General features: G+C 41.6%; 1 protein-coding gene across 1 annotated transcript in view; it reads right to left on the bottom strand.

The window, feature by feature from the left end:
• The window catches only part of RPS6KA5 (ribosomal protein S6 kinase A5), a 41,594-nt gene that overhangs the window by 14,372 nt on the left and 13,269 nt on the right, over nt 1–13,953 (bottom strand). Inside the window, exons 5-9 of the mRNA XM_083350213.1 lie at nt 13,456–13,563; nt 13,038–13,121; nt 9,498–9,601; nt 4,287–4,437; nt 2,602–2,763 (exon numbers count right to left, since the gene is read on the bottom strand). Of these exons, the coding sequence (XP_083206339.1) occupies nt 2,602–2,763; nt 4,287–4,437; nt 9,498–9,601; nt 13,038–13,121; nt 13,456–13,563 (609 nt within the window). The remainder of the gene's footprint in view (nt 1–2,601; nt 2,764–4,286; nt 4,438–9,497; nt 9,602–13,037; nt 13,122–13,455; nt 13,564–13,953) is intronic.

Here is a 13,953-nt window from a genome sequence, read left to right as displayed (position 1 = left end):
TTTGGCACTGCCTTTCTTTGGAATTGGAATGTAAACTGATCTTTTCCAATCCTGTGGCCACTGTTGAGTTTTCCAAATTTGCTGGCAAATTGAGCGTAGCACGTTAACTGCATCGTCTTTTAAGATTTTGAATAGCTCATCTGGAATACTGTCTCCTCCACTAGCTTTGTTGTTGCTCAGATTTCCTAAGGCCCATTTCACTTCACATTCTAGGATGTCTGGCTCGAGGTCAGTGACCACCTCATCGTGGTTATCAGAGACATTAAGCTCATTCCTGTATAGTTCTTCTGTGTAATTTTGCCACCTCTTCTTAATCTCTTCTGCCTCTGTTAGGTCCCTGCCATTTTGGTTCTTTATCATGCCCATTTTTGCATGAAACTTTCCCTTCATCTCTCCAATTTTCTTGAAGAGATCTCTGGTCCTCCCTATTCTATTGTTTTCTTCTATTTCTTTGCACTGTTCATTTAAGAAGGCATTCTTATCTCTTCTAGCTATTCTCTGAAATTCTGCATTCAATTGGGTGTATCTTTCTTTTTCTCCCTTGCCTTTTGCTTCCCTCCTTTCCTCAGCTATTTGCAAAGCTTCCTCAGACAGCCATTTTGCTTTCTTGCATTTCTTTTTCTTTGGGATGGTTTTAGTTACTACTTCTTGCACAATGTTGCGAACCTCCATCCATAGTTCTTCAGGCACTCTGTCTATCAGATCTAATTCTTTAAATCTATTTGTCACCTCTACTGTATATTCGTCAGGGATATGATTTAGTTCATTCCTGAGTGGCCTAGTGCTTTTCCCCACTTTCTTCAGTTTAAGCCTAAATTTTGCAACGAGAAGCTCATGGTCTGAGCCAGTCAGCTCCTAGTCTTGTTTTTACTGACTGTATACAGCTTCTCCATCTTTGGCTGCGGTGATGTCCATGTGTAGAGCCGTCTCTTGGGTTGTTGGAAAAGAGTGTTTGCTATGACCATCGTATTCTCTTGACAAAATTCTATCATCCTGTGCCCTGCTTCATTTTGTACTCCAAGGCCAAATTTGCCTTTTATTTCGGTTATCTTTTGGCTTCCTACTTTAGCATTCCAATCCCCCATGATGATAAGGACATCATTTTTTGGTGTTAGTTCAATAAGGTGCTGTAGGGCTTCATAGAACCGGTCAATTTCATCGTCTTCAGCACTGGTGGTTGGGGCATAGACTTGGACTACTGTGATATTGAATGGTTTGCCTTGGATTCGAACTGAGATCATTCTGTCATTTTGAGGATTGTATCCCAGTATTGCTTTTCCTACTCTTTTATTGACTATGAAGGCTACTCCATTTCTTCTGAGATTCTTGCCCCCAGTAGTATACCTGATGGTCATCTGAAAGAGCCGCATGTGGCTCCAGAACCGCGGGTTCCAGACCTGTGGCCTAGAACTACAAGCAGTAATTTAAACAAGAGCCGGTTGGTATTTCTATAGCTACTCTATCACCTACAAACAATATGCTTTTCACGTCTGGCACTTATAAGCAATATACTTTTCAAGTCCAACTAGCATTTCTGGATGTTTCCTTTATCTTGCTATTATCTTTTACTTTCTATTTCTATGCAATTTGTATTACCTTTTCCCAAAACCTCGTATGCCACTGGCAGATAACAATTTATACTTCCCCAGCCAGTTTCTACATTTCTGCCTTATTTTGCAAGCATTCCTATGTCTCCTTACAATTTCATCTTGTATTCCTCAGTTTATCCTCTTTGCAGGCAAAACAACACCAACCAGAGAAAGCAAAATACTTTTCCTTCCCCTGAGAGGCCATGGAATTTCCCTAGTGCATTAATCAGCCCATAAGCAAGTTTTCTCAAATCCTGTTACTATTTTAATTTGTAAAGATTAGATGCACAAGCTATTTTTCTTTTTTTTTTAATCCCATTTATATCCCGCCCTTCTCCAAAGACTCAGGGCTGCTTACAATCTAAGAAGCACAAATCAATGTGCTTAGCAATTTTATTCTGAAGCTTATAATACTACAGATTTAAATCATTTATTAATAATAGAATCTCAATTTCTGAAATATTATTTCTTCTAAAGGAAATGTCTGGAAAATCAAAAACTTAATATTAAGTTTCTTTTTCAATTTTTTTCTTCGTATATAATCAATCACTTGTTTCAATCAAACTAATCAATCACTAATTTCAGCTGATGGGTCACAGATAATATTAGCTGACAATTTCATTTTTTATATCTTTTTGCAATCTATTATGTGCCAGTTATGTTTAATGTGCCCCAAAGAAAGCTACTTTTTAAAAAAGATTTTCTCTTAATACTGGAATAGAATTCTGTACAGGAATGCAAGTGATGAAACATGCATATGATACAAAACCCACGATATGCATATTTATCCCAGACATCAGGATGTAAGGTATGCAAGTGCACAGTTTCCAATAGCAGTGTATATTTAGTGTGCTTGTTTATACTAGTTTTAATATCTCTCTTCCAAAACTACAATTGCCAGTCAATAATTTCAATAATTTTGATAATAGGATGGATGGTCTCATTTAATCTGTAAATGTTCTCTCCACAAAACTTTAGTAATATTATTATATGGCTGGAATTTTCCAGTTACCTGGAATAGCTTGTCTGCAGCCTCTGGAGTGGTTGCTGGAGAATATGTTGGATCCATTTCTGTAAACTCCTCTGCAAAATTACTAACATCCAACTCATCACGAATTATTGGTTTAAATGGAGCAGACACTTTTTTGGCAGCCAAGTCATTCCAATTTATTTTCTGAAACAATATATTAAATTAAACATAGAAAAGAGTGAACAGACAAAAAGGTAACTGTTTCAACTGTCAATATATATTGTTCAGAGAAAATAGATCATGTCAGCTTCCCATTTACATCTACTCAAATATAATTGGACTTATTTTATGCATAGGATTACAAATTAATCAAGATATACAGGTAGTCCTCAACTTACAACAGTTTGTTCAGTGACTATTTGAAGTTACAACAGGACTGAAAAAAATGACTTATGACCATTTTACACACTTACAACCTTTGCAATTTCCCCATGGTCATGTGATAAAAATTTGGATGCTTGGCAACTAACTCATATTTATGACAGTTGCAGTGTCACGGGATCACATTTGCAACCTTCTGACTAGCAAGTCTATCTGGAAGCCAGATTCACTTAACAATTATTTTTTTATTTTTTTATTTTATTTTAATTCCATTTATATCCCGCCCTTCTCCAAAGACTCAGGGCGGCTTACAAGCTTAGCAGTAGCCTTCATTCTATGTATATGCCTGCTTATTAGGGCTTTCACACACACCCCAAGCGGCATTATTACAAAGTCAGCTTAATTGCCCCCAACAATCTGGGTCCTCATTTTACCTACCTCGGAAGGATGGAAGGCTGAGTCAACCTTGAGCCTGGTGGGATGCGAACCTGAACTAATTGCAGGCAGCTGGTGTTACTTAAGGAGGCATTAGTAACTAACTTAGCAATTGTATGATTCACTTAACAACTGTGGCAAGAAAGGTCATAAAATGGGGCAAAATTCTTTTAACAATTCTCTCACTTAGCAACAGAAATTTTGGGCTCAATTGCGGTTGTAAGTCGAGGACTACCTGTATTATTGGCAAATATACTTAAGGATAAATTGCTGAATGGTTCATCATGATCACCGTTCAAAGAAACTGCTTAATGAATGACAAATAATGGTAATAGCACTGAGAAAAATTATTCATATATTTTTGAAAAAGTAAGGAGGCATTTTTATTGACTGATTACAGTTATATCCTGCATTGAATATGGCCCCTACACAGGTAGGAGCAGTGCACAAAAGTACACTTTTTGAGATTATCAGGCTTGTGCCCCATCCAACAATGCAAAAGCTTCATTTGTAAATTTGAGACAAATGGTGGCCCTCTATTTGTTAAGTGGTCCCCACCAGCTCTAAAGCCTAAATGGTAAAGTGGATGGCAGAGGCAACTGTGCTGTCTTTTATTACATGCCAAACTGTGAAATGATTTAACCATAATTAAAATGTCCTTAAAATATAAAAAGGAAAAACTTACAGCAGTTTATACTAGAACAATTATCCAGGTTCAAGGTTCTGCTAAAATATGTGAATCTGTTTCAGAGGGCACTTAAACACAGAAGGAATCTGATGTTTCTCTCCAGGGATTTAATATTTCAGTAATAAGATTGAAAAGACTTTATTTCTAGTATCTGCTGCATATTATCTACAAAAATAGCCAATAAAAAATGAGCAGTTTATAGCAAAGACAAAATTGATTTTACCTTGAAGAAGGGATGTTGTTTGATTTCATCAGCACTCCCAGAACCACAACCCAATCTTTTCTTGGGATCTTTCATTAGAAGACACTGAATTAAATCTTTAGCTAACGCAGTCATTTCTTGTGGATATGGAGGTTCACTTTTTAATATTCTCCTGAAGTAAAAGGATAGTTGCTGATTTTGGGAATTCTAAAACTAACTAAAATGTATTCATTGCCCTGCAATAACAGCTGGAAAAAATATACAAGGCAACAAACTGCAGTTAAAATATACTGTATTATTTATTCTAAGTAAAATTAAAACAGTAATTTAAAACAATCAAAGAGCAGATACTTAAAAGCAGAGATAAACTAGCATAAAATAACTGCAACCCTAAATTTAGGGGGGGGAATTAAAAGGCCATATAAATAAGAAATTGTTCTGTTACTAAGGAAAAAAAAGCAAAGCCAATCAAGAAATGTTAGATATCCTAGGGACCTAGTCTAAGGCAAACATTTCCATGTCTGCTCCTAGTACCCACTCCCTTACTTGCAGGAACAAGTAAGAGAACAAAGCCACTAAAGATGACTGTAGTGCTTAAGCAGAAATATGCAGGAAGGAAAAAGGTATGCTACTGTACACTGTACTGTGATCCTAAACTGTGAAGCATTTAAAATTTTAGTATTTTGAATTCAACCCCCAAACAAACCAAATGTCAAGCTTCGCAGAGTGACCAGGCTGGTTCAGACATAACTGCTTCGCAGCTTGCCAACAGCTTGTGGGGAGGGGGGAGATTGGAATGTGAGCCGTTAGCACCTGCCGGCTAGATCATGAGAAGTAAGGACAAGTGGAGATATGTTTATTGAAGACTGTGGATTCTCTCATAACAACTGCCTAACCTGCAATTGGGCAATGTGATCTGCACAAAGAAGGGAGGGAGGTTTCTAGTCTTTTAATATGGCAAAATAGGCACGAAAACTCAGAGCTGGTTTTCACTTTCATCAGTGCCAAAATGGCGCACTCAATAAAGTTTTGCATTAGACATTTAATCGTCTCAGCTGTGCTTACTTCGTTGTGTTCATAAGTCAGAACCTTGATGCCAAAATTATAAGACACTAGCGGCATGAAGTCAATGAAGCCAGTGAAGATAATGTAATACTGATGTTATATAAACATGATACCTAATTCCCAGCTCAAGTAGATACTTTAGTAACCATATTTTGTGAACTAGATCAGCCCAAGGATCCAGATTTGGCCCCGGGCCTGTCCAAGAATGGCAAGGGACCGGCCCCTGCTGCCCCAACTCAACCCGGCTGGGCGCCCCCCCCGACACACATAAATCAGGGGCTGGTGGTGCGCAGCTGCAGCTCATTTGCCTCACCCTGCCCCTCCCCTCCCAGCCTAACCCCATCACACCTGGCCACACCCCACTTTGCTGGGCCTCTCCTCGTCCAGCTCTGCTTTGTTGGGCCATGACTTTCCTCGCTCAGGTCATGGCATTCTGTAAGCCTAGTGCCCTAGGGCGTGCCCAGTCTGTGAGATGAAAGGGATGGGAGCGCACGGTGGCACGAGCCAGCGTCGGCCGGCTCCTGGTTGCCCTCTCCACCATGTGGTAGGGACTGAGAGGGGAACACAGTACTCAAGCTGGATGCAAAGCCTGTCATGAACTGCCGGTGGCCGGCAATGTGTGAGCCTGTGGCTGCTGGAAAGAAAGGAGGAGGAGAAAGCAGGAAGGGTTTCTCTCTCTCTCTCTCTCTCTCTGTGTGTGTGTGTGTGTGTGTGAGAGAGAGAGAGAGAGAGAGAGAGAGAGAGAGAGAGGGAGAGGGAGGGAGAGGGAGAATGCAGGAGGGAAAGGGAAGAGGAGGAGGAGGAAGCTGAGGTGTTACAAAAAAGAGGAGCTTCCCCTTTCTCTCCTCTCTCTTTTTTTAACCTCCCACTCCATTCAGGTGCAGCTGGAGGAAAACAGCGAGAAGGGGGAGAAAGCAAGGAGAGTTTGTGTGTGTGTGTGTGTGTGTGTGTGTGTGAGAGAGAGAGAGAGAGAGAGAGAGAGAGATTGAGCCAGCAGGGAAGCGAAAATTTGGGGAATGAGGAGCGTGGCAAACAGAGTAAGCAAACTTACAAAAAGGGGATCTCTCTCTCTTTCTCTCTCTCTCACACACACACTGCATTGAGGTGGTATGCAGGCAGGCGAGAGAACAAACTCACAGATTGCCTTTGTGGCCTATTCTTGCTGCCTCCCCTCCCTAAAATCCAGCTGATAATCGAACTCTTTGGATTGAATGAGAAGTTGAGAGGAATTGGCGTGAGATGAAATTAAAAGGCCAAGTCAACTGCCCCCCCAATTATTTTGTCGGAGACGTGGAAAGTGTTTCTTGCTTCTACTTCCTCTCATCTGTTCTGTTATAATTTAATCCAACTTTACCCAAACTAATGTCTTTTGAGTGTCAAGGACCACAGTTCCCATCATCCTGTGGCTATGCTGGCTAAAAATAGAATGCCTTATTTTTTCTGCAGTATGTGCCTAGGAGGCAGTAGGTCTGTGGGATTTAGATGTATTTAAACATTTGTTTCTTCTGCCTAACTTATTAAATCAATGTCTAATTCGAAATTAAATGTTTCGGAGAAATCCAGGTTAGTTTACAAGAAAACTCTCAAAGACAGCTATTGTAAAGCATCACCAGCACTGCTTAAAACAATATTAAAAGTTATGTATTTTAAGGAAGAAAAATATTAGTAGTTATTTATTTATTTATTTATTTATTTATTTGTTTGTTTGTTTTATATACCGCTTCTCCCGGAGGACTCAGGGCGGTGTACAGAGCTGAACAGTGTGTTTGGAGTTGCCTCTAAACAGATGAGGGATGCACTGTTCATATTTTCCTTGGGAGAAAGTTCTATAATTGGGGTGCTGTTTCTGAGAAGGCTCTGCTCGTGGCCACTGTTCTATAAACCAAACCAGGGGGACCATCCGGTCTAAATGGATGATAAACAAATATGATTAGGGGGCTGGAGGCTAAAACATATGACAAATGTTTGTGGGAATTGGGTATGTCTAGCTTAGTGAAAAGGATTAGGGTTGGTGACATGATAGCAGTGTTCCAATATTTGATGGGCTGCCACAGAGAAGAAGGGGTCAACCTATTTTCGAAAGCATTCAAAGGCAATAATAGATGGAAACTAATCAAGAAGAAAACCAGCCTAGAACCAAGAACTTGTGAAAACAACTAACCAGTGAAAAGGCTTGCCTTCAGAAGTTGTGGATGCTACTTCACTGGAGGTTTTTAAGAAGAGATTGGATATTCCATTGTCTGGAATGGTATAGGTCCCCTGCTTGAGCAGGGGGATGGACTAGAAGACCTCAAAGGTCTCTTCCAACTCTGTTATTCTTTGAGAGAAGCACTGCCAACTTCTCCCCCTCCCCTTGTTTCTTCCTGGGCACAGAGAGAGGGAGGAAGGGAGAGAAGGAAGGAGGGGAGGGAAACAGGAATAAATGGAAGGAAGGAAGGAAGGAGATGGAAATGAAAAGGAGGAAGGCAGGGAAGAAAGGAAGGAAGGAAGGAGATTGGAATGAGAGAGAGGGAGGGCCTGAGGAAAGTCTTGCCTTAGCACTTGGCCATCAGCAGCCCTGTTGTCCTTTCACCATCCCCTAGTGGTCTCCCATCCTATTGCTGAAGATGCTTTGGTTACAAAACCTGGTCTCCTCGCATGGAGAGAGTGGGCCTCCCTCTGACCCATGCACTTTGCCCTCCTGCACCCACCATGAGCAACCTGGCCAAGGAGAGTGAGCACAGCAGCAGCAGCCTCAAGGAGGAGGCAAGTGCAGCTGGGCGCCCCCTCGGGGAAGTGCGGCTGGATAGACAGGGCTGTGAGGTCCTGGCGCCATGGGAGCTCAAGGGCCAGGTGGAGCACTTGACCTCTGCTGCCCAAGGCAGTCCGTGCCATTGTCCAGGGCCCCCCCTGCAGGGCCTGAGAGGGATGGTGATGCTCCTTCAGTGGACCATGCCGCAGCACTCACCCTGGTCCCAACTCCCCTCTGCCAGAGACCCTCGGACCTGCCCCAATCCTGCCCAGTCCTGCAAGGCGCCCAACGCGAGTGACGTGAGCTGGCCATGCCCACTCAGTAGGCAATACCCACCCCAGCCACACCCACCCAAAGCTGATGTGGCCCTCAATGAAATTGAATTTGACACCACTGTTCTAGATTATCATTGAAGATAGCTTTTGACTTATAAGATACTCCATTATCAAAGCCTCACAACACAAGTAATGACACAAAACATTAAAATATAATAAATTAAAACATAACAACATAGTATAGTGTATCTCCATTCACTTTATAATAATCTACATGAGAATTTACCATAGTGTGGACGACTACTAAAGTAAGGATATCTCTATCCAAGATATGACCATGGTAAGTGATCTGCCGGTTTCATATCACAGAGGACATTTTTGCCCCTAATGCAATCAATGTTCCTCCTGTCTTATGGAACAGTTTCCTTGAAATTATCGATTAGAAGGCCCTAAAGTGGGATTCATCTGGTTCACACCGGATCAGGAGAACCGGTAGCTAAATGTTGTTGAGTTCAGAGAACTGGCTGAACCCACATTGCTTCTGGAAGTCTGTTCTAGGCCTCAGAGGCCTGGAGGAGGCCTCTCAGGCCTTGAATGGTCCACAGGAAGTGCATTTATGTCCATTCTGGAAGTCTGTTTTAGGCCTCGGAGGCCTGGAAGAGGCCTCCCAGGCCTAGAACAGCCCACAGGAAGTGTGTGTGTCACTTCCGGAAGTCTGTTCTAGGCCTCTGAGGCCTCCGAGGCCTAGAACGGCCCACAGGAAGTGTGTAGATGTCAATTCTAGAAGTCCATTCTAGGCCTCAGAGGCCCAGACCTGCATCCAAGCAGAGAACCGGTTGTTCAGGTATTTGAATCCCACACTGCCCTAAAGACAGTAGTTCTGGAGGACCTTAAGAAATGAATAATTACTATTATAGTTTCTGCTTTATAGTGATGCTTTTATCAGCTTTTATGTATTTTATTGTTTCTATTTTATAAACTGATGGATGCCATCTTTGTTGAACCTAACAATACATAAATAGAATAAGTAATGACAAGAGATGGGTCTAACATCCTATGTGTATTTTTAAAAACAATTGAATCAAATTAACCTAATACACAAATACAAGAATAGAACCCTTCAATGTCTTAAGTTTTCATTCTTTTGAATTGATAACTTACCTAGATATGTCGGTTTGTGAATTTCTCTCCCCATCAACTGTAAAAGGTGATGCTCCAGTTAATAATTCATACATCAGAACACCTAAACTCCACCAATCAACAGCCTATAAAATAAATATGTACTAATGAAGATTATTAATGTGATTCTTCTAGGAAATAAGAATAAACTATTCAGTTATTTTTAAAAATATGAAGTATATGAAAAGATTTTAATTTAAATAATAACAATAACAACAACAACAACAGAGTTGGAAGGGACCTTGGAGGTCTCCTAGTCCAAACCCCTCCTCAGGCAGGAAACTCTAGTCTATACCATTTCAGACAAATGTTTGACCAGTCTCTTCTTAAAATCCTCCAGTGTTGGAGCATTCACAACTTCTGGAGGCAGGTTGTTCAACTGATTAATTGTTCTAATTGTCAGGAAATTTCTCCTTAGTTCTAGGTAATGTATAAAATGTGAGCTATAGCTAATGCTATTAGTCCTTAAAACAGTTAAGATATTAATAGTTATTCAAGGTATTCAGATACCAATATATAACAATATCACCATTTGAAAATGAGCTAAGGAAATCTCCTCTAGTACATATGCAAAAAGAAAAATGGTTCTGTTTTTTGGCCACAAAACTCTACTACCATCAACTAAAAATGGAGCTACGTTTAATCAGAATTAGATTTCACTAAGGGCAGAAATGCTGAAGCAACATATAGAGATGGCATAACAACCTATCTTAATTATTGTTAATCATTTTCAACTGGTTATTTACTCATTTATTAGAGATATATTCTGTCCTTTTTCTAAAGCTGAAGAAACATACAGAGAATTCCCTCCTCCATTTTCCCCCAGAAGATATATTGTACTAATAGACAGTGAATGATCCAAACTGCATTTCCAAAATTAGAAATATGGCTGAAACCAGGGCTTTTTTTCTCATTGAATGCTCAGAACGGAGTTCCGGCACCTTTTTTGGATGGAACCTTGTAGGGTAGGCAAGGCGGGTTGTATAACATGTGTGAGTTCCGGCACCTTTTTCTTTTACAAAAAAAGCACTGGCTGAAACTAATCTTAGTTTGATATTATTTTAAATATACTGGGTCTTGACAGGAGGTTAAGGAATTAGATGTTACCTCTTTAAATTACTTATTCCCCAGAAAATTACTGTTTGGAAGAAGATAAACAACTTGATTAATTTTTTTAAATTACAGTAATTCTTAAAGAATAGACTTTTTAATCTAAACAGCTAAAGGCTAGTGAAACATTTGCTTTGCATTTAGAAAGTTTCAGGTTCAATCTCTGATATAATTAATTATATAAAAAACATTGTACATCATAATAGATAGAAGGTATTTTATTTTCAAATGAAAGAAAGCATTTTGAAAATAGAAAACATCAATTATCATTCCTAGTCAAAGTTTAGAAAAAGTTGGATTTTTCTGTTTCCATATTACTTGGCTATATACAGGTTACTGTTACACTGGCAAATAATGTGACTATCTTTTATGACAGGGGTGTCAAACTCATTTTCATTGAGGGCCACATGAGCATTGAGGTTGCCCTTAGGGGGCTGGGTGGGTATGGCCTGGGTGGGCATGGCCTACTGGGTGGGCGTGGCTAGAGTGCGTATGGCCTACTGGGTGGGCATGGCCACCCAGTAGGCCATACGCACTCGTTCGCATCAAGGGTGCCTATGGGGGCCTGGGCAGGAGTGGGACAGATCTGAGGGTCTCTAGCAGAAGGAGGGTCTCTGGGCCAGGGCCAAGACAGTGGGGGCTGTTCCCTCACTGTTTCCAGGATGGCTTCGTGGGCCACATGAAACCACTTCGCGGGCCAGATCTGGCCCCCGGGCCTTGTGTTTGACATGTCTGTTTTATGACAATGAATCCTATTTTCTAAGCAATTACATTGCATAACACAGCAGGCTTGGAGGCCGGGCTGGGGTGGGTAGAGGGGAACCAGACCGTGCATGCACACATAGCTCCACTCGTGCAAGAAAGAAGCCTTTGGGGCAGGGTTTCACACTCCTTCAGGCTTCCCCACACTAAAAGCTTTTGCAAAGGGATGGAAAACCTGAAGCAGCACAATATCGCTCCGCAAAACCTTTTGTTTGTTTGGGGCACCGCTTGCATGAGTGGAGCTATGCGCACATTGGCCCACCTCTTGCATGGCCCAGTTCCAAATAGGCTACGGCCCGGTAGTGGGCCACAGCCTGGAGGTTCGGAATCTCTGGCATAAGAGACATACACCCTCATATTCATAGGACTGAGAAGTTAATATAATTTTATATATTTTGAAATACTTGGTTTATTCATTATTTTAAATCCTAAGTATCTTGCAATTAAAAATATATTTGAAACATACAGAAAGTATATTTCATCTACCAGAAAATAGGTTGTAATTTAATCTTTACTGTTTTTTGTTTTGTGTTGATACACAGCAACTATCTAGACTAGTCTCTGAAGTTTTCTTGCCAAGATTTCAGAAGAGGTTTTCTATTTTCTGCTTCTTCAGGCTGAGCGAGAATGACTAGCCCACAGGTCGGCAACCCGCGGCTCCGGAGCCGCATGCGGCTCCCAGTCACCCGGTGCGCGCGCACCTCTTTGAATGGGCAGTGGTGCGCATGCACCTCTCAAAATGGAGAGTGGCACCACCCGTTCCGAGAGGTGCGCGCGCATCTTTCCGAAGGGCGGAGGTGCGCGCGCACCTCTCCAAGCCGAACGTGGCAGCTGTGCAAACGGGATGGCGGCGGTTTGGAGAGTGCGCGCGCACCTCTCCAAGCCGCCGCCGTCCCGTCCGGAGACCTGCCGAGTTCGTCAAACATGGGAGAGGTGCGCGCGCACTCTCCAAACCGCCGCCATCCCGTTTGCACAGCTGCCGCGTTCGTCCATGTTTGACGAATGCGGCAGGTCTCCGGAAGGCGGCGGCTTGGGAGAGGTGCGCGCGCACTCTCCAAACCGCCGCCATCCCGTTTGCACAGCTGCCGCGTTCGTCCATGTTTGACGAACGCGGCAGGTCTCCGGACGGCGGTGGCTTGGGAGAGGTGCGCGCGCACTCTCCAAACCGCCACCATCCCGTTTGCACAGCTGCCGCGTTTGTCAATGTTTGATGAACGCGGCAGGTCTCTGGACGGCGGCGGCTTGGGAGAGGTGCGTGTGCACTCTCCAAACTGCCGCCATCCCGTTTGCACTGGTGCCGCGTTCATCCGTTTGACGAACACGGCAGGTCTCCGAACGGGACGGCGCGCACCTCTCCAAAGGGGAGACCGGTCGCCGCGCAGGTGCCTCCCATTTTGCGCATGCACAAAATATTTTTTGCGCATGCGCATGAGTGGACGCGCGCGCACTTTTTGCGGCTCCCACTTTTTTGTTTGTGTGATGGAACTGGTTCTGAGTGGCTCTTTTCCTTTTTCCGGTTGCTGACCCCTGGACTAGCCCAATGCCCTCCAGCTGATTTGACCTAGATTAAAACTAGAACTCACAGCCTTCTGTTCTTAACTGCTACACCAAATTGGCTCTCAAGTATATTCATTATCATCAATAACCTACTTTATCATGTCCTGTATCTCCTCCTCTGACAATATCTGGTGCCATATATTCTATGGTTCCACAAAAAGAATAAGCTCTTTCATTCTGAAAAAAAAATATATTATAGCCAATGTAGTCACTGATACCACAATCACAGGGGAAAAACAACAAGGATAAAACTTATTACTAGGATTTACATCATTCTAATTAATGGTCTTCTTCAGAGATGTTTGGCTCTCTCTATATAATATCTTTTGGACTAGTATATTTAAAAGGTTTATTTTAAAACATCTCTCTCTCTTTCACAAATTATCCCACAGGGTAAATCTGATCCCTCCATCTCATCTCAATGGGGGGAAAAAGAAAGTTTCACTGAGAAAAAAAATCAATACATGAATTTTCTGGCTTATTTAGATTCACTTAATATGTAGATACTTACTTCATCATTAACAAACTCCTTACTTAGTCCAAAGTCTGTCAAAACTACATGTCCATCTGAATCAAGAAGAATATTTTCAAGTTTTATGTCACGATAGATAATTCCCAACTGGAAAAAATTAAAATAATTGTACACTACTAAGCAGAGTCTGTTAAAATATTCTCACATGTTGGCATTTAACCATATATTTCAAATATACACCATGTTAAACAGAAAAAACGCCCATGTTAACGATATAAAATGAAGATAATATTTTTAATTTTTTTTGCCTGATTACTAGCATTAAAAAGGTTGTTATGGTTCTATGGTCCAAAGCAGTGTAGAATTATGAAAAATATGTCAGTAATAATTCTAAGTGCAGTTAGGCATTGCACTGAGCTTGCAAAATAAATGTACCTGAAAATAAAGCATGGGTAGATGGATAACAATCATATCACTTCTAGGGAAGTGTCAACTGAAGGATTTGTGACTATTTGTCATATAAACACATTTCACAAA

This window comes from Vipera ursinii (genome assembly GCF_947247035.1).
Source record: "Vipera ursinii genome assembly, chromosome: 1".
Lineage (NCBI taxonomy): Eukaryota > Metazoa > Chordata > Lepidosauria > Squamata > Viperidae > Vipera > Vipera ursinii.
The sequence above is the reverse complement of the archived record's forward strand: the minus strand, read 5'-3'. Positions and strand labels throughout refer to the sequence as shown.